This window comes from Corvus brachyrhynchos, unplaced genomic scaffold (genome assembly GCF_000691975.1).
Source record: "Corvus brachyrhynchos isolate BGI_N302 unplaced genomic scaffold, ASM69197v1 scaffold10, whole genome shotgun sequence".
In the NCBI taxonomy this organism is placed as follows: Eukaryota; Metazoa; Chordata; class Aves; order Passeriformes; family Corvidae; genus Corvus; species Corvus brachyrhynchos.
Genome location: NW_008236180.1, coordinates 5,181,415 through 5,205,148, shown reverse-complemented (window position 1 = coordinate 5,205,148; position 23,734 = coordinate 5,181,415). Strand labels below are relative to the sequence as shown.

At 48.6% G+C, this 23,734-nt stretch overlaps 1 protein-coding gene across 4 annotated transcripts in view; it reads left to right on the top strand.

Moving 5' to 3' along the window:
- SLC17A9 (solute carrier family 17 member 9) overlaps window positions 1-23,734 on the top strand; it is a 24,797-nt gene extending 1,063 nt beyond the window's left edge. The window contains exons 1-15 of one of the 4 annotated variants that reach the window (XM_017734295.1): window positions 19-3,379; window positions 7,813-8,010; window positions 8,959-9,098; window positions 9,731-9,830; window positions 10,788-10,918; window positions 11,744-11,840; window positions 12,737-12,833; window positions 14,798-14,885; window positions 15,176-15,210; window positions 15,736-15,851; window positions 16,312-16,367; window positions 16,881-16,910; window positions 17,015-17,162; window positions 22,888-23,001; window positions 23,632-23,734. In XM_017734295.1, coding sequence (XP_017589784.1) covers window positions 7,838-8,010; window positions 8,959-9,098; window positions 9,731-9,830; window positions 10,788-10,918; window positions 11,744-11,840; window positions 12,737-12,833; window positions 14,798-14,885; window positions 15,176-15,210; window positions 15,736-15,851; window positions 16,312-16,367; window positions 16,881-16,910; window positions 17,015-17,162; window positions 22,888-22,966 — 1,290 coding nt within the window. In that variant the 5' untranslated portion in view covers window positions 19-3,379; window positions 7,813-7,837 and the 3' untranslated portion in view covers window positions 22,967-23,001; window positions 23,632-23,734. Of the gene's footprint in view, window positions 1-18; window positions 3,380-7,812; window positions 8,011-8,958; window positions 9,099-9,730; window positions 9,831-10,787; window positions 10,919-11,743; window positions 11,841-12,736; window positions 12,834-14,797; window positions 14,886-15,175; window positions 15,211-15,735; window positions 15,852-16,311; window positions 16,368-16,880; window positions 16,911-17,014; window positions 19,654-22,887; window positions 23,002-23,631 lie in introns of those variants that run through there. The other 3 variants (XM_017734288.1, XM_017734309.1, XM_017734302.1) reach the window with 3 other exon arrangements.

Sequence of the window (23,734 nt, the reverse complement as noted above, 5' to 3'; positions counted from 1 at the left end):
TCCTGGGAAAGATGCGGCTCCGGGAGGGAGGGGGTCGGGCGGCCCCCGCACCGCTCCCGGAGAGGCGATTTCGGAGGTGCCTGGTGCTCCCCGTCGGGCCGAGACCCTCCTGTCCCTGTCCCCGGCGCTGCCCTCCGGGAGGGACACGGTCCCACCACCCCGGGCGGTTCCCGCTGTCTCACCCCTCCGGACTCCAGCAGAGGCGGTAGAAGGAAGGGGGAAGATAAGGAATTACTGTGAAAAACCGGGGAGGGAAAAACATCTATTTGAGCTTATTTCTGGCCTGTAATCAGTGAATTAAACACCAAACCGTTATGAGGTTCTTATCGGAGTGTTCCAGCGGGGATGTTTGTACTGGCGATAGTCATTCATTAAGATAAAGTCTGGAATAGGAACTGGGCAGCAGCTAGACAGCATGAACTGCTCTTGATGTAAAGTCATTAAAATACTTAAAATACAGGCGAAGGCAGGGTGATCCAGTGTTTGGAGCAGACTGGGACACCTGGGGCAGTGCTACTCCTCTCTGCCACCCTGGGGAAGTCATTCAGCACCAAGACCTCAGGATCAGCCCCTTCTCCCAGCTAAGGTAGGATAAGATGGTGATTCCAAAGTACCATTGGGGCAGCTGGAAGTCATGGTCAGGCTTTTCCAAGCTGGGAGCCCCTGGACTCCCTGTGCTTTAGAAATTTGGCTCGGTTTCAGCTGACTGATGTCAGCTGTGGTGGCCAGCCCCGGGTCTCCCCTTTCCCCCTTGCCTTGGGGTCACACCGTGGTGAACTCGCCCTGGCAGGAGAGCAGAGGGACAGCCACAGGACAGGTGGCACCCGTGCCAATGCACAGGAACATGAGGCCAAGGGCAGGGATTGCCCCCCCTTCCAGCAGCAATCAGCCGCTGGATGAGTTGGTGTTTATCAATTGCTTTCTGCAGTGACAGCAGGCTGATAGCGAGCTTTAAACTGCCGTCCCGAGAGAGGCTTTTCCTGTAGTCAGATTGGGAAGTCTCATCAAATCCACGCTCACCTGAAGAGTAAGGGGGTGGGTCTCAAAGACGACCTTTGGCACAGAGGCTCTTAACATTTGAAGATTCTTTCCCCCTCAAGCACTTAGGAAAATTCCTTCTCTCTGTCTCCCCCTTGCTAACTTTTCCCTAAGTCTTTGTGAAGTGGGAGTGGTGGGACCCCACACCGGATTTTCATGAAGCAAAACTTTAATTTATATGCTTTTCCTGTAGGAAAAAATAACCAACAACAAACAAACATTTGACCAGAGCAAGCCCTCCTGTTTCCCAAATCTCTTCGGAAAATGCAAAACGTAGATAACACTTTCCAAAACAGAAGGGATGAAGACAGCCTGTTGATCGAGGCAGACATTTTAAATGGTTCTGACCCTGCTAAGTGGTGCTAATAATTGAGAGAATCCTGTTAGTGGGAAGGAGGGGCAGGATAACCCTAAGGCCCATCAGATCATTATCTATATTGCTGTCATTCACAGAAGCTGAGTTCGTGTCCCTACTGTTTAGTGTAGACACACAAGTGGTCACAGCCCTTGTTTGGGGAGGTTTTATGAAGGTTTTATGGAGGTTTTATGGCCTAAAGTAAACTGGGCAGGTGGAGGGTGATTAAGGGGGAGCAGAAAGGGGGAATGAGCCACCAGAACATACGAGCAGGTTGGTCAAGTTTTATAAAGTACCTCATTGGGTGGTTTGAAGTAAATTTGGTGGACAGTTTGTGAACAGCATATGCAAATAAATAACTTTCATAGTTTCCAAGTAGCAAATTATTGCCATGGAGGCAAGGTGTTATCAAGTGGGGGAAGTGACATGGGTTCTCCTTTCATGCTCCAACAAAAGACATGCCAGGCAGCCTTCCAAGATCTGTCAGTGCAAGGAGAGATAAACAGTTATCTTGGCAGGTTTATTTTTCTGTCTTTGTTCACGCTGCTTCTTCTTTTGTCCTCCCTTTTTTCAACTGGCTTTTCCTTCCTCTTCCACTGTTCTTGCCTTGTGTTTTATCCTGCCTGCCTTTCCCAAACTTTTCTGCAGGTTTGCAATGGCTCCATTATCACACATCTCTTCCAAGAACAGCACTTGGGGATTTCTGTTTGGGGCTTGAAAAAGCCCTCGTGCTTATGTAGCACATCTGGACAGTTAGAGAGCATTTCTTATGTTGATCCTAACATGCCAAAGCAGGACCACTCGGGCAGCAGATGCGTTCGAGCATCTCTGGTTTAACTGAGGGAAGACCAAAGCAGTGAAAAGAGAAATCAGATGCTGAAGGTTGCACACAAAGCCACCAGCAGATCCAGCAGTGGGTGTGTGGCTCACATTTTGGATGGTGCCTCCAGGAGAGAAATGCAACATGAAAAAGTCACTGTGTCCTGGGAAGCAAATGACTCCTGAAGCCACTCTTCATCTCCCAGCCTCTGGCTACACCTGAAGACAAGGGGTGACTATAGCAGTTTCTTTAAGCTCCAGAGATAAAAGGAGTTCTGGCCACAGTCTGGTCTCCAGTCACCTGATCTTTGCCCAGAGACAGCAGTCGGTTGTTTTTTCTGAGTTCTGTGCCCTTGTCTTTTGTCAACATGATGTTGCAGCTTTAGTTGGGTGGGTTTTTTTGGTGGTTGGGATTTTTGTTTTACAAGTTCCTCACCCTGGTTTTCATCATGACCTTGCTGAGAACTTTTTTCACGTGGAAAATGTAAGCAGGGCACACATTTCATTCCTGGCTGATCCATCTATGCCCTCAGATCAGTGTGCAAAGCACGTCTCTGCTTTATTATTATGTTTTCTCACCACCTCCACCTGGACTCAACAACTTCCAGCTCATATGAGCTGCTGAAATCTAATTTCATCTTTGCTTTTGCCGAAAGCAAGAAATGAAGAGAGGGAATAAACCCAGAGCTCGCTTGCTGAACACCACTTTGTTGCCATCTGCAGCTCCGTGGAGGGAGCTTGAGCACAGGAGGCGGACAGGAAGCCAGCAGCTTTCCCAGGAAAAAAAGCCCTGTGTCCTCTGTGCTGCTCTTGTTGGCTGTTAACTGGATTGGGAAAAAAAATCCAACAACCCTCCTCTAAACCCCAAAGCTACTTTTGACAGCGACAAATCATTAGCTTGGAGCTGGTCGGCAGCATGACAAAATCAGCTTGAGGAGGGGGGGGAAATTACTCCAAGCCTCTCTCCTGACAAGCACATTAGGTTTTGAAGGAGAAATTATTGAGAAAAACAAAGAGTGAGAAGTGAAAGGACTGTCAAACAGGGTTGAAAGTAACAACCTGGGTATTATCTCCTGGCACAGGAGTGTCTGCACGGCTGCTGTGTTGGTGCCACGTCAGTCAGTCCTGCTTGTGGTGGAGGTTGCTGTAAATTAAAGCTATAGGCAGGTAAGGTGGAAAAGAGGTTTTTGAAGGGCAATGATTCCATGGGACTGGAAATGGGTGATGAGGAGGGAAGTGTTGACATACGGTGGTTGACAGGCCACCAGGCACAGGGGGACCACAGGCACCAGCTGCCTGTGCTGGGGACATTCCCCTGGGAGGTGCCCTCATGCTTGGGCTGCTGGGTGTCCTGGGTTTGGAGCTGGTGGCGTGGCTGGGAGCTCGGTACCACCATGTGGGCTCATCCCATCGTGCCCTCGGGTTCTTGTAGGGTCTGGGGAGTGTCCAGTGCTGGTGGCTGGGATGAGCGAGAGGGCTGAGGGCACTGGGGGTGACTGCACTGATGTGCTCTCCGTGCATCTCCCACAGAACTGTTTCTAATCTCTTTTTAGAGAGGGGAACTGAGGTAGCGATGCCTTCCCCGGGAGGTGGGCGTTGTGCTCTGCTGCTGGTACCTGTGCCCATCCTGTGCAGATCAGGAGCTGCAGCTCCCAGTTCTTCTTCCAGTTATGGAAAACACCCACGGATATTGCAGATGGCTTCTGGCCAAGAGCTGTTGCTGGGACAGGCTGTTCATAGTCTTGCTGTCTAACACAGCTCTCTTACCACCTGAAAATACCTGGCGGCCCAGACTTGTGCCTTGGAGGGGGCTAAACTGGGGCGTAATTGACAGCCTGAACTCCAGAGAGTCCATCTCAACAGTGACCTGCAGTGTCTGCCAAAGCCCTGCAGACTGGGGGAAAGGAGGGAGGCGAGTCAAGAGAAATAAAGTTGAATAAATATTTGCTCTGTGGCATCTACTGGAGAAATTCCTCCAGCAGGAAAACACACTGCAAATAAAGATACCCTGTGCTGCTGGCTCTGCTTCCACTGCCAGACAACTCAGCTTGGTTTTGCCCCTTTGGGGATCTCAGGCATCCTTAAAAATCCATCCTAACCACTGTGCCCTGAGTGCAGATCTATTTGGTGGGAGCTGAGTCTCAGGGAAATCAAGGGATGCTTCCAAGCAAAGCCATTTCCACACAGTGCCCAAGGCTGTGTTTGGAGGAGGAGAACCAGGAGACATCAGACAGGACTGCTCAAAAAACCACCCAGGAAGAGTCATTAGGGCTTGGGCTAATTATAGTCTGGGTGGTGGTTGGAGGTTTGTGAAATAGGAAGTGTTTCTAGCTGAATGGCTGCTTTGCTCGGTGAAGAGGGTGTCGGTGCCATGCAGAAGGGGATGCACCTGCAGTGCCTGTCTCTTGTGAAGAGAAGGGGATGGCGGGTCAGGAGGGCACAGTCTGGGCACTGAGGAGCCACTCCCATCACACAGCACCAAATTAAACAAATTAGGTGGCTCCAGACAAGCTCCAGTGATTCCCCTGCCAATGGTGTGGAGGACTGGTCCCTCTCACAGCCGTGTGTGTCACATATAGCCAGGGCTTGGCCTGGACTGGCACAGGGATGCTTGGTGGGAGATGCTTGGTCTGGCTGGTGAATCAGGTGTGGTGGCACCAGTGACAGCAATGTCTGTGATTTCCTGTGCTCTGATTTAGGCTGGTTATCTGCGGCACAGCTTCCCTCTCCCTCCCTCCCTCAGCAGGGGACTCATTAGATTTAATTTATTAACACTGGTGAAGTTCTACTTCTTGGATGGCTGATGTCACCCACGAAAACTTTTGTTTGATTTGTCATTATTCCTTAGTTTTGGAAAGAGAGTTTTAATTCCTGTCTTTGTGCTAGTCCAGGTTCCTCCTGTGTAACCTCTGCTGTTGTTGTTTTGCACTGAGCAGAACGTTGAGTCATCTGTGGCCTCTGTGATAACTATAATTAGGACAAAATGCATTTACAAAGCTCTTTCCTGTGATGTAAGCACATCATTGTCCTTGCAGGGAAATCATTCCTGCCGTGGTTCCAGGTGGGTGTGAGCAGCTACTGATTTCATTTGGCACTCCTATTCTTTGCTTGGATTTTCCTAGCTGGATGTGCTGCCTATGGAGGAACTGGTGGTCTGAAGCCATCATTACATTCTCCCCTTGCCGTGAGCGTAATCCCTACTGATACAATTAAACACATAGGAAGAGAATATAGAATGTAGCCGTCAAAGGGAGGCGTATCAGTCAAAGAGAACGTTGAGAGTGTATCATATACCCAGAGACTTATCTAGTGCTTTGGAATAAAAGTAAAAGTCAAGAGAAAAATGTTCCCTGGAGTTTTGTCAGAACATCAACTGGAGAGGAGGCTTCTCAAGAGAAACAGAGTAAAGACTCCTTGAGATGCTTAGGTCTTTTTCTCTCCCTCTTACACCTTGAGGAGCCATACAAGGTTTAGGAAAAAGGAAGAACTGTTGATCTGGTATTAAAATGCTGCTGTGCTCACCAGGATAACTGCAGGTTATTCTGAACACACCAGAATGACTGGAGAGACAGAGCTCAGTCCCACTCCAGTGAAAGCTCATAAAGGTCTCCCTTTGCTGCAGGGGAAAAGCACAATTTAGGAAACTATCTTCATGGCTAAATAATAGAAATACCTCCACACATCACTGGCTGCTGTGCTTTACTCTGTCACCTCGATTGTTGCAGGTTCAATAGCTCAAATTTATCAGTGCTTCGCTGTTGGAGATAACAGAGATTATGGCCCGGACTGGCAGCAGCCCATTTGGGCAGGGCAGGCAGGAGTTGTACCTGAAGTATCCCATCCCTAAGGGCTCTCCGTAAGGTTTTCCATGGCCTGTTATCCCCACCTGCCCTCTGCCTTTGGTGGGGGATTTATACCCAGAACCTCCTGTCCATATTGTCCTGCTGGGGTTTCTGTGACCCAGATGTGCAGTGTCCAGGAGCCTTTGGTTTCCCTGTGCTTTTCTGTAGCAAGCTGGAGTCAGTGGAGCCACTCCAGTGTTCCTGGAGCCAGCTGGGGCTGGTGATTACTAACCAGCCCACCTTTGGTTTTGTAGCAAGTGGAGATATGATTGAAGATAACTTCCTGTCAGGGTAAGCCCAGGAGGGACTCCTGAGAGTGTTTCCCAGCCTGTTCAAATGACTGAGGCACGTCAACCCCTGCTTACTCATTCCTCCAGCAAAGATAAGTGAGGTTTGCCAGTTTCTGTGTTATTTTGTGCACTCATGCGTGTGCACTGTAACAAAAGTTCCAACCTTCTAAACACCAACTGAAACACTTCCAGTTCCTCCTGCCAGAGGTTAGCACTGAGCTGCTTATCTGCCTTGTCAAGAAACAGCAATAAATCCACCTCCAGCAGGTTCACCTGCCCACCGTGTTCTGCTTTTCATTGTTCCTTCACCTGCCCCCTGTGATGGCCCATTTACACCTCTATAAATGGGTTTGTGCTGTGTGGGATTAACCCACATTTATCATCATTCCAGCACAGAGAAATCAATGCTCTCTTTGATATAAAAGGTGACCCGGGTTGTTTCCCACATGGAGAGTGGGTGTGTTTAGCAGGGTGGAAAGCCCAGAGGTTACCACCCTGGTGCAGTGAGTTCCTCTGTAGCAGAGAGTCTGTTTGCTCAGTGCTTTGTGCTGTGGCCTCTGGGCATAGAAATAATCAAATACAAATAGTACCCATAGTGGGTGTTCTTACTCAGCTTTTAGCTCTGTAATTCCACTGGCAAAGGGGGGGACCCAAAGTGGTATGGCTGAGGGAAGGCAGAGGCATTTACCTACACCTGGGCCTGATATTTGCAGCAAAATGTGTTTGTTTGCTCCAGAAGCACATCACTGACTCAGAGATGAGAAAATTGCTTCTCATGTACTTCCAGCCTGTAGGTGCCCTTTTCTTGAGGCTGAGAATTCATGCAGCACAAATATATATTCTGTTAACATATTTTGACTCTTATTATCTAAAACTTCTTGTCTGTCCAGGCTTAATCATTTTGCTCCTCTCTCTGAGCTCTTCATCCCCATCATGTCTTGTCTCGCTAAAGAATTCCTGCATATCCCTCCTATTTAGGAAGGGTAACACACAGACCACCTTCCCTGGGGAATGGGTAGGAATGCCAAATAACTAATGTTTGCCACCAAGAGGTGTGTCTCATGTAGGTGCTTCCAGCCTCATGCCCTAACCTTTCCTTTGTTATCTTTTAAAGAACAGTTTCTTGTTTGGGGGAAGAAAAACAAACAAACCTTTCCTTCCTGCCTTTCCATCCATCCACAGCCAGCGATGTCCAAGCAGCCCGTTCCACCTTGCAACCTATGGACAGACATTTGCTGGGGTCAGATAGTGTTTGGGATGAAGATGGCAACATTCCTAAAAGCCAGCAGATGGGATACACTCTGTGTCAGAACCGCTGTGCCCCAGGGGGGTTGTGCTGACCTTCATTTTATCAAGACAGGCTCGGCTTGCAAAGCAAACCCGACCCCTAAATCCTCGCTGTGCACGGACCCACCGGGCACAGCATCCCCCCTCTGCCCTTTCCCCTTCTTCCTCTCCATCCCTGCAGGCCCGAGTCCCGTGTGTGGACGGTGATGCTGCTGCTGGGGACGTGCCTGCTGTACTGTGCCCGTGTCACCGTGCCCATCTGCGCTGTCGCCCTCAGCTCCTACTTCAACTGGGACAAGAAGCAGTCCGGCGTCGTGCTCAGCAGCTTCTTCTGGGGCTACTGCTTGACACAGATTATTGGAGGACACATCAGTGATCAGTACTGGAATTTATTCTCATGTTTTCTTTTTTTAATGACACTTAGCTTGGTTTTGACCCCTCAGCTCCAGTCTGAGCAGTGGCAGTGCCAGGTTTCACAGTGATGAGGTGGAGGGTGAAGTGTGTCCATGGGGAGACGCTCTGGTTGAGAAGGGATGTGGGTGGTTTAGACTGACCAGATAGAAGCTGTGGATGTCTCATCCCTGGAAGTGATTCTAGGATTCTATGAATACAGCCTTTTTGATTTTATCTGCCTAGATGATCTTTGTTCAGCACTTCCAGTCTTTCTGCCCTATATTCTCTTGCAGTCTTTTCTCAAGCAAGTCCCCATACGCTGTTTCCATCATGTTTAGAAAAGCCAAGTGTCTCCATTGTATCACATGAATTAAAAGCCAAACAATTTCCCCAGCTGGCTGTAAGGGAAGATCTGAATCATTACCTGCTTGAGTCCCTTTCCCCAGCCAATCTATTCTTGGTGAGAGAGCTTTTCTATGAAATCTTTTGTGAGGAGCACATGCCTGGAAGGGGAGCATGATCCATGCAGTGCACTGTGCTGTTTAATCAGGGTCCTTAATAGTTTGCAGGAAAACACCTGGAAAAACCTCAATGGTAAAAGGCAGAGCTGATGTGAAAGAGCAAATGGAAGACACCATTTCTGGTTAAAAGAAGCAGAATGGTGGCAGCAGTTGGGCTTCCCCTCCACCACCATCAAGACTTGAGTGGCTCAGTGCTGTGAGAGCTCTGGGATCACTGGGGTTGGATGGGCAGTGCTGGCAGGAGGTGGGAAGGGAGGAGGTCAGAGCTGCTCCCCAAGGGCCAAGAGAAGAACAGGTTTGACAGAAAGGTTGCTCTTAAAAACAGGCTAAACTGGGAAGGGCACTTGAGTCTTGACTGGAGGACTTTGCCCTTTTGCCCTCCTGTCTTTGATAATGTGTTTTCTGTCTTCCAGAATAGGAGGTGAGAAAGTCCTCCTGCTTTCAGCATCAGCCTGGGGGTTCCTCACAGTCCTCACCCCGCTGCTCACCCACATCACTTCAGCCCATCTGGTTTTTATGACCTCCTCCAGGTTCCTCATGGGGCTGCTGCAAGGTGAGACCCCCATCCTGAGTGTGTCTGTGTGTCTGCCTGTTCAGGGGCTTCCTTGCACAGAGGCTCATGTGCAGCACGTTCAGATGCAAATCCTGTGGTTTGCAGGGCATGAACTGTTCCCATGGGTGTCTGAGCAATTCTCTGCCTCAAAACTGCCTCCACATCCACAACTTCCATGGGAAAACACAGTGACATTTCTAGAGAAAGTCACTGACAAGTCGTTACCCTGTAGAAATCCCTCTGCCAGACAGGGGCTGCTGGCTTCAGAAACCATCTCTGGTCGTGTTTGGTTTTCCACATTTTTAAACTTCAAAGCAGTCAGAGAAAATTTGCCCTTGCCAAAACTTTTGGATAATTTGGGGTGATTTTCCTTCCCTCTTGCCAAGCTGCAGCACTGGGAAGTGCATTGGCACTGATGGATTTACAGTAGCAGTGGTGATGATGAAATGGGATTACAGAGAAGGCACCAACAAGCCTTTGATGGCAATGGATCCACTTGGTTTATTTTATATCCCTGTTGTGAATTCACCAAAGGTTTTGCTGCTTTGTCTCAGTGTTTAGCTCACTCTGGATCTTTTAAATTTGATTTTGGTTTGCCTTACTGCTCCCTGCCTTGCTCCTGTTTCTCTCAGGAGTGTACTTCCCATCTCTGGCCAGCCTGCTGTCCCAGAGGGTCCGGGAGAGCGAGCGAGCCTTCACCTACAGCACAGTGGGGACTGGATCCCAGTTTGGGTGAGTTCAAAGGCCTGTAAGCAGCGAGTGACAGTCTCTGGACATCGTGTGTGATGAAATGCCGTTAAATAGTTGGAGGCAAAACTCACAGCCCAAAGTACATGTGGATTCATGGGTCCTCAAGGACTCCGCCTGCAGCTGAGGAAGCCTCAGGCAGTTGCTGTCCTGCCTGTCAAGGATTTATGTAGTTTTCTCTTTCTTTTCAAACCAGACTTTGAAGACTGTTTGCAACATTTAATTACTATGGGAAACAGCCCAATTCAGTAGGAAGAGCAAGGGTCAGCCTGACACTGGTCACCTGCGCTCTGATAGATGGGAAGAATAGAACTTCTCCATCTCTGCTGATCTCCATCAGAATTTCCTTTCTAAATGGAAGGGTTGCTTAAAAGACAAATAGAAATATTACTGTGTTGAATCACTTCATTTTCCAGTGTGCTCATTTCTTTTGCTGCTTTACACATTCTCTGAGATACTGCACACCAGAAACCTCCTTTTCTTTCCTCAGTGACCATTTTTCAGTGTGGGGCAGGTGAGGGTGAGGTCCCTTTGGGATTTCTGCTGCCAGTGAGGATCTGGCCCGAGATGCCACTCAGGGAACAGGACAGGCTGCAGAGCCATGGTGGGACTGGTGGCAGCACCCACACATGCAGTGACAGAGAAATTCTCCCCTGTGAGGGTGCTGAGGCCCTGAGGTTGCCCAGAGAAGTGGCTGCCCCTGGATCCCTGGAAGTGTCCAAGGCCAGGTCAGACAGGGCTTGGAGCAACCTGGGAGAGTGGAAGGTGTCCCTGCCCATGGCAGGGGGTGGAACAAGATGAGCTTTAAGGACCCTTCCAACCCAAACTATTTTAGGATTCTGTGGTTCAGTGACAGCAGCGTTGACCCCAGGGAGTCTCCCATCGATGTGCTCAGTCTGAGCTCTCAGCCAGGGCAGTAAATCCAAGTGGTTTTCCTTGCAGAACGCTGGTGATTGGTGGTGCAGGATCTCTCCTCCTGGACTGGTACGGCTGGGAAAGTGTTTTCTATTTCTCTGGTTTGCTCACTTTGCTCTGGGTTTATTGCACCTGCAAATACCTCCTGAGTGAGAAAGGTGAGTCCAGCTGCATCCCTGGGGCTGACAGTGCTCCCGAGGATCTGGGAACTAAGTGATCCCTCTCCATTATTTTCATTATTTCTGCAAATTCTGTGTGTTTCCAAGATCATGCCTGTTTTTACGCAAAGGCCTTTTGCTCAGATGTGTTCTATAATACACGCTGTGTCTCACCCAAGATCCCCAACCCAAACATGAGGATTTGAGCTCTTGCAATGCTGATTTCGTATTTCAAGTCCCATGCTGGATTATATCATTGCTAAGAGCCTGATGTGGCTCCTCAGTAGTCTTTAAGCACCAGTGAAAACACAAAACAGAGCATGATCTTCAAAGTGGATTAAGCTAAAGCAGGGCAAGATACTTACTCCAAACTAAGAGCATCTACACATAGAGCTTTTAAAAACCAGTTAATCCACAATATCTCTTCCCAAATAACTGCCTAGGAGTAATTCCACATATGGACAAACCATTACACCTGGCTACAGCATTATTAGGGTGAGTGTGGTATGTAGGAGCGCAGCTCACTGGGAGCTGGGTGTGTGCCTGGTGCTGGACAGAATCCAAACCTGGTCCCTGCCAAGGGACTTTTCTTTAATTATGAAAGAGATACAACACACAGGTGAAGGTGGCTGGATGGGGAGGGGTGTGGAAAAATTTTGGTCAGTGTAACAAGGTGTTTTCATGAGCTTTCAATGCTGGTAGAGCCAAAAAAACAAGGGTTAGGAGGAGATTAAAAGTGGTTGTACAGCAGTATCCCAGGGCTGCCTCCAGCTGCACAGACAATTACTGACCAGAGCTTTCCTTTGGATGTTTTCTTCCCTGCAGAACTCATCATCCCCATAGACTATTTAACGAGGGGCCTCTCGATATCCAAGCAGACCAAAGTTCCCTGGAAGCAGCTGTTTAGGAAGGCACCGATCTGGTAGGCAGCTGCATGCATTGGCCAGGCTGGGAGCATCCTCCCTTTTCTCCTCTCTGGGCTTGTTTCTTCTGCCCCTGTGGTTTTTGTCCACTTATTTATATATTTGAGAAGCAGAACCAGTTTTCTAATTCCTTCTGTATAAATAAAGAACTGAAAAGGTGAGCTTGGCAAAGGTGGTTTATGTTCTATCCAGAGGACTCAAATGTTACTGGCAAATCTTTCTCCCTCCCAGGCTGTTCCCCCTGGATGAGTCCTGTGCTCCTCCGGAGTGATATTTTCCACGGATCTTGTTAGAAATGCTGATTGTAATGGGCTCCTAAGAAGTGCTGCTCAGGGGCACTGGGTGGCACAGGCTGTGTTCTCATTGCTGGCAAACATCTTTTTAATGGCCATTTTTCCTTTGGGATGCTGCAGTGGGTACTGAAGCTCATCCAAGCGTGTTCCCAAGGGCTGTTTTAAGGCGGGGAGGAGGAGGATGGGGCTGCAGGGCAGCAAACCCATTCCTGCCTTGAATAACAATGGAGCTACTAACAAATCCCTAGAAAACCCTAAACAAAACCTCTCGGAGCAGGAGGGCTCTTGCAGAGCTGGAAGGGACCGGTGGGAAATGCAGTGGCATAATTAGCGCTTCAATTAACCTCGCCTGGCCCCGGGGCTGTGCGACGGGGCATCGAAGGAACCAGCTGCAGGGAGAAAGCTGAAAGGAGTGGTTATCTGTGACAAAAATCTCAGGAATCTCAGGAAGCCAAAAGGAGAAGTTATCCACGATGAAAATCCCAGGAAGCGATTGCAGTGCTGCGAGGGGTTTCTGTTAGGAGCTGGAATAGCGAGTGCCCGGTTGCCCCCCAGCGTGACCTGGCACTGCTGATGGTTTCCTCTCCGCTGTTTGTTTTCAGGGCTGTCATCATCGCTCAGCTCTCCACGGCCAGCACGTTCTTCACTCTCCTCTCCTGGCTGCCAACTTTCTTTAAGGAAACTTTTCCCGGCTCGAAGGTGGGTTGGCTCCGAAGCAGAGGCACTGCTGGGCACCTGCCAAAAGGGGCTGGATAGGGAGGAAGATGATGGCAGAGGGATTTGGGGAGGGCAGGCTGGGAGGCAGGAGGAGCTGGGTGGTTTCCCTGCGGGGCCGGGAGCAGTGGCACCGCTGCGTGTGCTTTTGGAGATCTCTCCAGGTTGCAGAGGCTGGTTTCTAGTTGCTTGTTTAGGGATGCTGAAGGGTACCAGAGCTGGGGCACTCTCCATATAGGGAAGAGCAGGTTGTTTTGGGTTTTAGACTGCTTTTCCTCTGGTTTTCAATTAGCACAAAGCTCATGACATTATGCTGTTGCAAATAACCACCATTCACTCCTAGTTTTTTATGGGGTTTTTAATTGGACTAACATTGTACAGCTCAGATCTGCCTGTGAAAATTATAATTACCATTAATAATGTGTACTTCAGAAATACTACAAAAGCTCTCTGCTCAGCACAAATGATACTCCCATTTCTCAGAAAGCCAGGTAATACTCATCTGGGCTGAGAGCTGGTATTTCATCCTGTTCTCAGAAACTCAGGCAGTCTTTTCCACAATGGCTCTGTTAGGTTTTACAATTTCCAGAGCTGCTTACAAATGCCTTTTCATATTACACATGTAAAGCTCTTTATGGCATACTTGATATTTATATTAAAATCATGTGTTAAACCAGCAAACATATTGTTGTGACAAGATCTGTGCACCTCGAGTAATGTGCTTGTGCAGCAGTAATTTACCATCTGTTAAGCATTATATCGTGGTGCCCTTATGTAAGATGCTCTATAGAGTGCTCCTGCAGCTGATAATCGCTTCATGCAGTTTAAAACAGGGGCTGAGGCAGGTTGATTCTAAAGGATGGGTGATAATCCCTAATGCAGGGAACCTGTGTCACCTGCTGGCCGAAATCCCTTGCTGCAGGTGAGCTGGGCAGCTGCCTGTGGCCACCTGAGTGAAGGTGATGGAGGGTTTGGCTCAGGGTGATGGGCTGTGGGAAAAGACAAGGTTGGGATTGATGTGCTGAGCAGCCCCCGCTGGTGTTAACAGACAGCAGAAGCACCACCCCACAAAGTCCGTGGGGTAACATTTTCAAAAATGACCAAGACCCAGATTTTAAAGGCATGGAAAGGTGCAGAGGGACCCTGGTGTGATTTGCAGGAGCAGCTTTAACAGGACTATTCAAAATCAAGATTATTCTGCCCTCCCACACATCCCGAAGTCAGAGAGGAAGGGAGATGCCTGCACAGGGTGGTGGGCTCTGAGCAAAGGGGGGATGCTGGGGGGGATGGATGAATAGGTTGAACCAGCTGAGATGAAATCCAGCCCAGCCCACACTGATTTCAGCTCCTGTGGGATCTGGGCACCAAAGTGCCCCTAAGCAGCTGTAATCCAGCTGACCAGTAATCATCTGTGATTACAGCTGCAGCCCACTTAATTGAAAATAGGCCGAAGGATGCTGCTACCCATAATGTTACCTAATCCTGCCATTAGAAAATCCAGCTATGCTCCCTCAGCCTCACACAGTAACGCTGCTAACGAGCTGAAAGCTGCTGGAAATTTTGCCAGCAGCTTTGCTGGGGACCCACAGGAAACCTCCACTGCTCTGTGGCTCCCTGCCACATCATCTTGCTGAGCGGTAAACTTTGCCACATTTAATCCCTCTTCCCCAGCGTTTTCTGCCTCTCCCCTGGATGCAGCATTGCTGGGGAAGAGGGAAAGACAACAAATCTACAAATGCTACAGCCCTGTGATGCACCTGCCCCCTTACAGAGCTTGGAGTGGGGCATGGTGCAGCTGAGAGCTGGCTCTGCAAAGGGGGTAGAGATACTGCAACGAGTCCTGAGTGCTTCATTATTTCTCCTTTCTACAGGTACCACAGACTGCCAGAATATTTGTGAACAAACTCAGCTCTGACAACAAATCTCTCTTGATTTTCACTTCTTTTCAGGGTTGGGTGTTTAATGTAGTCCCCTGGCTGGTTGCAATTCCGACAAGCTTGTTCAGTGGATTTCTGTCTGATCATTTAATCAATCAAGGTGAGAGCTCTTTTTGGCTTTTCCTCAGCTCTTACATGATGTGGGAAGAGGACCTGGGTGGGAGCAGGTGGGCTTGTTGGTAGGGAGAAGTCCCAGCAAATAGACAATGTGAGGTTCTGATACAAAAGCAGAATAAATTCTCCAGTCTCCAAATCCCATCCACGTCGATCTCATTCATAACATCCACCTGGAGGTGAAATCTGGGCATCTGAAATCTACCTATGTTATAGTTTCCTGGCTGGACAACAAGGTGAGCTGTGCTTAACTCCAAGTGTCCCTTTTTTTTCCAGGGTACAGAACCATCACCATTCGTAAGTTCATGCAGGTAAGAGAGCTGAAGTTGTGGGAGAGACACCTGAGCTACCAGTTAAACTCTGATAGCTTGGTAGACCTTGTATGGGGGTTATAGGTGGAAAAAGGAAAGATTTTCTGGCTTTGCACATTAACTGGTGGTCAGGGTGTATGTGAAAGGAAATCCAGAGGAAAACCCTGGCTGAGGAACAGAGCATGGACCAATGGTATCATTGAGCACAGTGAGTGCTCTGAAGGGGTTCTCCTTCACAACCTGTCCCTGGTCATTCCAAATGACCCCTTAGATACTGAGGAAGCAGCAATAACAGGGTGAACAGAAATAGAAATGCTGGGTGAGAACACAGTGTATCCTCTGCTCTGCAGCACTGCATCCCTCTGGACAGACCTCTGACACAGAAGGACATTGGGGAAAAAAAAGAGAAGCACCTGGTGCACACTAACTCTTGCTATTGGAAAAGGGAACAGTTTGTTCATGGCAGGAGTTGCTTTCTTCCTTACAGAAAACGTGCTGTGGTGTTTAATTTCTCCTTTTTTCCAGGTCATTGGCTCTGGCGTCTCAAGCATTTTTGCTTTGTGCCTGGGCCAGACCTCCAGTTTCTGCAAAGCAATAGTGTTTGCCTCGGCCTCAGTTGGACTGCAGACCTTTAACCACAGGTAAGGAGAGCCATGGGGACAGTGGCCCTCAGCTGTCCTGCACATGTGGCATTTTGGGGTCTCAGAGGAGGCTGCCTCCGTCCTGACTGTGAGAACAAGAACTGGCACTTGCCTGAGCGTTGTGTTTGGGACTCTGCGAGGCTGGTGGAGTTTAGTGCCCTGTGGGTTGGAAATGATGCAGCAAACCTCTAGCGTGGGGAAGGGCTTGGACCAGCCACTATGAGGGAGATGGAGCAGGAGGGGAATTGCATTGCAGCACCTCTGAACACTTGGAGTTGAATTGTTTTCCTTCTGATACTCACCTGTGCTGCTTCGCTCTCAGCTTCTTCTTTCTCCTGCCAGTGCTACTTCTTGTGCAGGACCTTTCCTTGTGTTTGACAAACCAAACTGAGTAGATGACAGGAAAGCAGTCCATTCCATTCAAACAGCCATTTATTTCCCCCCCTCTGTTTCTCACCAGTGGCATTTCAGTAAATGTGCAGGACCTGGCCCCCTCGTGTGCTGGCTTGCTGTTTGGTAAGAATTCTGTGGGGCTTCTGGGGGGGGGACATGGTCACCAGCATCATGTTTTGAGGAGGAGCAGCTCTGGGCAGTGTCTACTCTATGTGTGCAGTCTCAGCTTCCTTCTGTGATAAACCTGCCGGTGCTGGGGGCAGATAACAGCACCAAGGGGCCTTTCTTATATCTGTGAGGAGCTCTGCTGCACCCAGGGCTGGTCTGGGGCTGTGTCAGTGGTCTCTGTCAGTTGTCCAGAGAAGCTGTGGGTGCCCCGTCCCGGGAAGCGTTCAGGGTCAGGTGGGATGGGGCTTGGAGCAGGGCTAGTGGAAGGTGTCCCTGCCCATGGCAGGAGGAAGGAATGAGATGTGCTTTACAAAGTCCATCCCTGCTCAAACCAGTCAGTGATTCCATGATGAGAAAGACATTTTGCCCAACATGCAGATGGGGGGTTGGTGGGAGCTGTGATGAAGCCACTCATGTCTGTGGGTTTTCACAATTTCTTTTCACACCATTTCTCTCTTTTCTTTCCAGGGGTTGCAAATACAGGTGGAGCCCTCCTAGGTAAAGTACTTTCCTGCAGCTATCCTTTCCTGGAGAGCCCTCTCCCTGCAGAGGGCAGGATCCAGCCCAGAGCCTTTGCATGTTTCTCTTCTCTCTGGCTGCAGGGGTCATTTGTGTGTACCTGGCTGGATACCTGATCGAGACCACTGGCTCCTGGATTTCTGTTTTCAACCTGGTGGCTGCTGTGAACAGCATTGGGCTCTGCACATTCCTCCTGTTTGGAGAGGCCCAGAGGGTGGACACAGACTCTGTGTATGTGGATCTCTAGGGATGAGCTCAGGAAGCAGCTGAAGGACAGAAGAGTGTCACATCTATGGGTCATTCTTGCACAAGTGCCAAAGAACTTTTTTTTTTTTAGGTGTTTTAACAGGAAAAAAAAATGCTGAAACCAAGTACATAATGGGTCTGGATGAAACCCATGGGAGGAAAGAAATTTAGAGTTCATTTTTTTGCTCAGGGCTGTAGCTGGTAGCTTGCAGAGCCATCCAGCTCAACATCTCCAGTGAGGATACGGTCTGTGGGACCAGTTTGTCCCAGTCTGTGTCTAGTGGACAAATAGCCTTGTGGCCAAAGCAGCTGACCTGGCCTGTCTCCCAAGGCTGCTGTGGTTCCATTCCCTCCCAAGGGGAGCTGCTGCTCCATGTGGGAGTGGGGCCCCCACGCTCTGCTGTCCTGGGACCGCCTGGCTCTGGAGCTGCTGTGCCACCAGGTGTCCTCTGAACATCCCAACGAGTACCTCTGACCTTACCCCCGCACGTGCCTTCGTTCTGCAGCCTGCTCGGCAGGTACCAGCCAGGATTCCAGGGCTGTGAGGTGAATTCCAGGCTTCCCTTCAGGGAATGTGTGCCCTGGACCCAGGGCCATGGGGCTGTTTCAGTACTGCTGTCACGGAGCTGGGAGGCTCCAAGCCAAGCCTGGCTTTGCTCAAGGGCTTGAGGTCTCCCTTCCATCCCTGGTGGGTTCACCCCAGCCCTGAGCCCAGGTGGACCAGCTCCACCATGATAGCAGAGCTAAGCTGTCCCCCGGGGTCAGGCTTAGCTGGGCTGACCTTGCCATGCAGCAACAGCTGAGGAATCCCCCTGGAGCTGTTTTGTCAGATGCTGTGAATGTATGGGAAGAACCAGTCACACTCTGTGCTGTGGATCTACAACTCCCAAATGCTTTCTGCATGATTAGATGTTCCCTCCACATGCTCACAAAGGGCCGAGGGAGACTTTCCAAAGAGCTTGGCATGGGCAGGTTTTGTTTCTGTGTTAAGCATAAACCAAATTTCTGCATTGGGCATCTACAAGGATGTGGATCCCTGTGGTTCCCTGTGTCAGAGGGAAATACTTGGCTGTAGACACCTCTGAGCCTGAATGTCTTAAGTTATTTATAAATATTTTAAAATTTAAGCACCAAGTCCTGTATTTATGTACTTGAGGCCTGATTCTGCATGCTTGTTTTGAGTGGTACTCCCACCAAATCCAACACTCCTTTCTCGAAGGGGACGATCTACCAGCCTCCAGTGTTTGGTTCTGGAGGATCAATGTTAAATGTGAATTTCATATTAAAGCAATTCATTGCCTCTTCTCCCACCCCTTGCTTGCAGCCCTAAAGGATCTCTTGGGTTTCTCTAGTGCTTACCAGAAAATTCCAACTGAGGAGCAGATTGCCCAAGGACCTTGCAATGCAGGGAAAACTATAGGTTCAGGTGAAACACGCCCCCCCCCCAATTATCTTCTTCCTCACCTTTTGTTTTGGCCAAATTTCTTCTTGGAAGACTGTTGGAGCCATGCAAAGTTTCTGAATAGCCTGGCTTGTAGTGAAAATACTGACAGCCTTTTAATTGCAGAGACACTAATGGGTATCACTAAGCTGAGCTGAGCCCCTTACCCGGCAGATTTAGAGATAAGGATGCAGCTGCCTGATGTCTTCCCAAGAGAATAGAGAATCAATGTGGCCTGGCTGGGGACAGAGAGATAAGAAAGTTTTGGGGTTTTTTTTTTTCCTGCTTCTGTGCTCTTTTTTGTCTAAAAGGCTGTTTGCTGCCATAGGTACTGTATCGGGGTGCTGCAGTGCTGCAGAGCCAGGACCCAGGAAAGCTGCTGGGAAGTCTTTAAATCAGTGGGTAAATTGGGAAGAACACCCAGTAACAACAAACACAAACACAGCCAGGCTTGCCAAGGAGGCCCGAGGCTGTGCAGCCTTCTCTGTCAGCTTGTCCTTTGTCCAGTCTGAGCAGATTGCTTGCATGGCCTTTTCTGCAGTGACACAGAAAAAAAAACCTCCTGGGTTTTGTGAGGTTTTAGAGTATCTTCCCTGGCCATTCAGAGCTGCAGGTCAGGAGCACAAGGAGTCAATTCTGCTTCTCTTTGCTGGTTGCACCATTTCTTGTGGAGGAGTTGATGAGTTTAAATCACTCACATTTGAATCAGGCTGCTTGGCCACCCCTTGGATCTGCCAGCTGGGAAATTTGGAACTGATCTTCAAAGGAAAGTGGTTGGCTGTGGCTTCTCTGTGAATCCAACTAACATTCCAGTGAGCTGTCCAAGTTATCTGTCTCTGTAACTGGCCAATAAGTTAAATATTTGACCTACACTTGAGGCTGAGGTTTCATGATCATCATACCTCCTTGGTGACGTATTGATTTTGCATATCTGTACTGTTATTTGTTTAAGCCAAAGCTTGTGGTCTGCGAGTTTTTGTTATGGAAGGACCTAAAAAAAATAAAGGCAGCAACTCATTTGCAAACTCTGCTTTTCCTTTGGCTGCAGAGGTGTTAATTTGTGTGATCAGTGAGGGACAGAGGAGTATATTTGATGTGATTATCTCCCTAGGGAGAGTATCAGGGCTGTCAGATTTTCACAGCATCCTCACATGTGCTTGTACATCAGACTCGGAGTCTTCTACATCTTCTCACTGATTTTGGAAAAATGAATGAAAAGCTGCCTTCAGCAGAGCTGTGGTCAGTACTCCATCAGCAGCCATGACCCACTATCACTTGTTAAGAGTAATGACACAAACGAAGTGGTTCTCGGGTGAGTTGGGACACACCCCGCAGGCGGATCACCTTCCACATGGTGATCGTGCTAAAAAAATAAAATAAAAATACGTTTCCACCTTTTTTTTATTATCCTCACTGATAGGTTCGAGCAGATGCCAACAGAGGGAGCTGTGAGATCTGGGATGTGGCAGCTCCTGGCCGGCGAGAGCTGCCGAGCCCGGCCCTGGCACAGCTGGCACGGGTAGCGTGGCTGGTGCGGATAGTTTGGGTGGCACATCTGGCAGAGCCTGGCCCTGCCCGCCAGCAGCCCTGACTGGTGGCTCTCGTGGCTGGAGCTGCCTTTGGGAGCCCCAGGATTTGCTGTCCCAGCGTTCCCTGTCATGCCTCACAGGGCAATTGCGCAGTTATTGTAGGGATGGAAAGTTTTGGAGACATTTTAAAAGGAGAAATAGCCGTTAAATGAATTTTAACACCTCATCGGTAAGGTCATGTAATCGAGAGAGTATCTCTAAGTACTTCAGACTCCTCTAATTTTCTCCTCATTGTGATCAGAACAAAAGCCAACATGAAACTTGGCATGAAAATGATGCTGAGGATAATTTAGCAGAGTGCAAGTTATCTTCAACTTCCCCTGTCCTTTTGCTCTCCTTACAGAGGTATCAACAACCTCTGACATGCACATTTGAGCTATTTTGACCTTTTAGGTCATTCAGGTGATTTAAAGCTTTTCAGCTCTAAGAAGCTGCAGACCCACCTTAAACCCTGCTCCGTTCTCCAACTGTGCAGAGCCTGAGCGAAAAGAAGGGTTTGGTATTTTTGTCTTTTTCTTTTCTTTAGTATTTTCTCTCCTCTTTTTTCTTTTCTTTTTTTAGTCTTTTTTTCTGCCACATTTCTTAAATTGTCGGTGTCCCAGGTTGGGTCTCAGCTTTCCAGCCTGCCCTGAGCGAGCAGGGACAGGCACAGTGCAAAAGGGCCTTAAAGGCTGATCAGTGACAGGTACCTTGCATTGCTGCTGGGGGTTGGTTTGTATTTAAATTGTTTGGGATATATTCCATAGCTGGCTGGAGATCATTAGACGGATCCCGTTTCATTGCAGTTTGCATAACACTAAATCAATAAACACATTCAAGCAGATGGAAAGCAAAACACAGGAGGAAAGTAGCACTATTTGGAGGAGAAAAGGGATAGCAAAGAGCACTCCTCGCTGATAGTTTTGCTTGGAAAACACAAGCAGATGCTCTCACAGCAGAGACCTGATCTAACATCCACCTGGCAGCTCCCCAGGGCCAGGACATGCCCCAAAGACAGCAGCTCTCAAAGGGCACCCAGTCCTGTAACAAGCGAAATATCACCGTTTATTGCAGCTGTGACCTACTGCGTGGCACGTAATGAGGAATTTTCCATTTCAAACTTTAATGCAATAATTAAGATGTCCATTAAGGTCTTTACAGTTTGGCTGCTTGTAATTAAAAATAGGGGGATGGGGGGGCAATGGCAGGGAGCTGCAGTCCAGGGCATCAAGCTCCCACCGGCAGCTTCAAGTGCTCTCCCCTTTTCTTCCCTATTTGGTTTCTCTCTTTAAAATAATTTCTCTGGATTTGTTTGTAACTGTCTCCAGAGCATGGAAAACACATGAAGAGCAGTCTTAGTTCCCACAAGTACAACTTGGGTTTAAAAAAGAGCTTTTACCTTCTACCAACACCTCCAAAATGCCGATCCTCCTGAGGTGCAGTTCTTGGGGGTGTCTCTGAGCAGTGCCAGGGCTTTTATGCTCCGGTTGGTTTCCAGACTGGTGTAGCTCCTGCTTACACAGTTCCTGATGCAGGATTAAGGGTGGAGTAGGTTTTAATCCAATAATGGAATGAGAAGAAACCCCCATATAAACCCACATCTTCCAGAGTGTCTCTGCTCCTGGGAGGCCAAAGTCCCATTATCCAGTAATTGGATTTGGCCTCCTAAAGCAGGACTGAAATACTGTAAAATTTTGTTCCCAAATCACCAGATTTTTGCAAAGGATTAACAAAAATTAATGATTTGACTGAGGAAGTAGCTGCCAGGAAAGCTTTGGCTGATCCCTTGAATCCCTTCCCAAATTGCTTTCCCTGTACAACTCCCAATTTATGGGTGACTCGCTCTTGCTCCTCCAAACACTGGGCAAGATCTTGTGCAACTTTGACATTTGTTATTCTCTAAAAAGTTGTTTTTAATTTCATCTCCAAAGGAAAAAAATAAATTGCAATCCCACTTCCATGGAAGACAATGGAAAGATACACGTGTAGCAATTACCAGGAGGATTTTGCACAAAGAATTAGCAACCTACTCGTGCATGTCCTGCATTCTCATTAAAGGCAAACTGTTTGTGGGTGACAGGGGATTTTCCTGTGCAACCATTTAGGCTCGTTGCAGCTGTTAAATTCCTTTCATGTCGGGTTTTTTCGCCCCTCTCCTACCAAGTTTCAGACAAACCCACTCATTTACAGCCTCTCCTGTGTGTGAGCTACAGGTGAGGTGGATGTTCCATGAATCTCATCCTCAGCCCTTCAGATGCTCAGAGCTGGTGCTGGGCACAGGAGCCTTTCTATGTTTTGCTCTAATTTTGCCCCAAATGTGCCCATAAACCTGGTGTCACAAATTTCCTGGTTTCAGTCACCTTTGTGTGGTTTTGCTGCTGAGATCAACCTGCTCCTCAGAGCCTGCAGATCTTCTCTGCCTCCTCCAGCATCTTCCCTCCAGCTCCTCCATTCCCTGCCCCATTCCACAAAACCACTTGGCAGGTTTGGGGGAGCAGACAGGGCCCCCATGTGTCCCCAGGCTCATGGGAGGGAGGATGTGTCCTCTTATTGTGCACCCCAGACCCTGGTAATTTACTGGTTATTTAGCAAAATAAACCCCCTGAGCAAGAAGTATTATCAGCAGGAGCATAATCAGATATCAGAGAGGAGGTCTTCAGATGAGTAATTTATTGAGATCTCTTATTTCATTTTATTTCAGCCTATCTGGGACACGACTGTGCTTTGGAAAGGGCTGGAGGCTGCAGTTCCCACTGCAGGAGCCACCTGGACCAGCGTAAACCCCCATCCTTGCAATCTCATTTTGCAGAAACCTGTAAGTAGGACACGCACTGCAACAAAGTGGTGACCTGAGAAATGTTTGCACAGCCCTGGGCTGTCCTTCCAGGAGAGTCAGGGCTGGTGGGACACAGGCTGCTCTGCACCTGGACACAGGGTTTGGATCCAGGACCACAACAAACCTTTCAGAGTGGTACCTGTTCTCTGGGGATTTTGTGCCTGGACTCAGCTGGGAGTACAACATCCAAAGTTTGCCTTAGCACCCACCCTTTTCTGGCAGCTTTAATGCAGAGCTAAATACTAGAGCATGAGGAAGAAATGGCATATTTTGGCATTGCCCAGGGGCTCCAGTGTTTGCAAGGGAATCTTTACCACTTGCCTGTAAGAACGTGTCACTCCTCTCACCAAAGACATGGCTTTCTCTCTTTTCCTTAAGTGCAGTGCCAATTTTTTATCCTCTTCTGTTCATCCTCTCCCTCCTCCTCCTCCTTGGAGATTTCTGGATTAAAGAATAAAGCAGGGAATTGATTTCCTGAACGTGCATTAGAGAGGATTATTGCAGGAGATTCATCCGTGTTTGGTGGATTAATATTTTCAGGGAAGCAGCTCCAATCTCAGCCAATACTTCTCTCAACATTCCCTGAACCATTTTTTTTTTCTTTTTCAGGCAAGAAAGAGCATTGGGAATGGGAGGAGACAGAGAGCAGAGGTTCTCAGCACTGCTTTTGAGTTTTGGAACCTTTTGTAACAACAGCATTTCTCATGTAAAT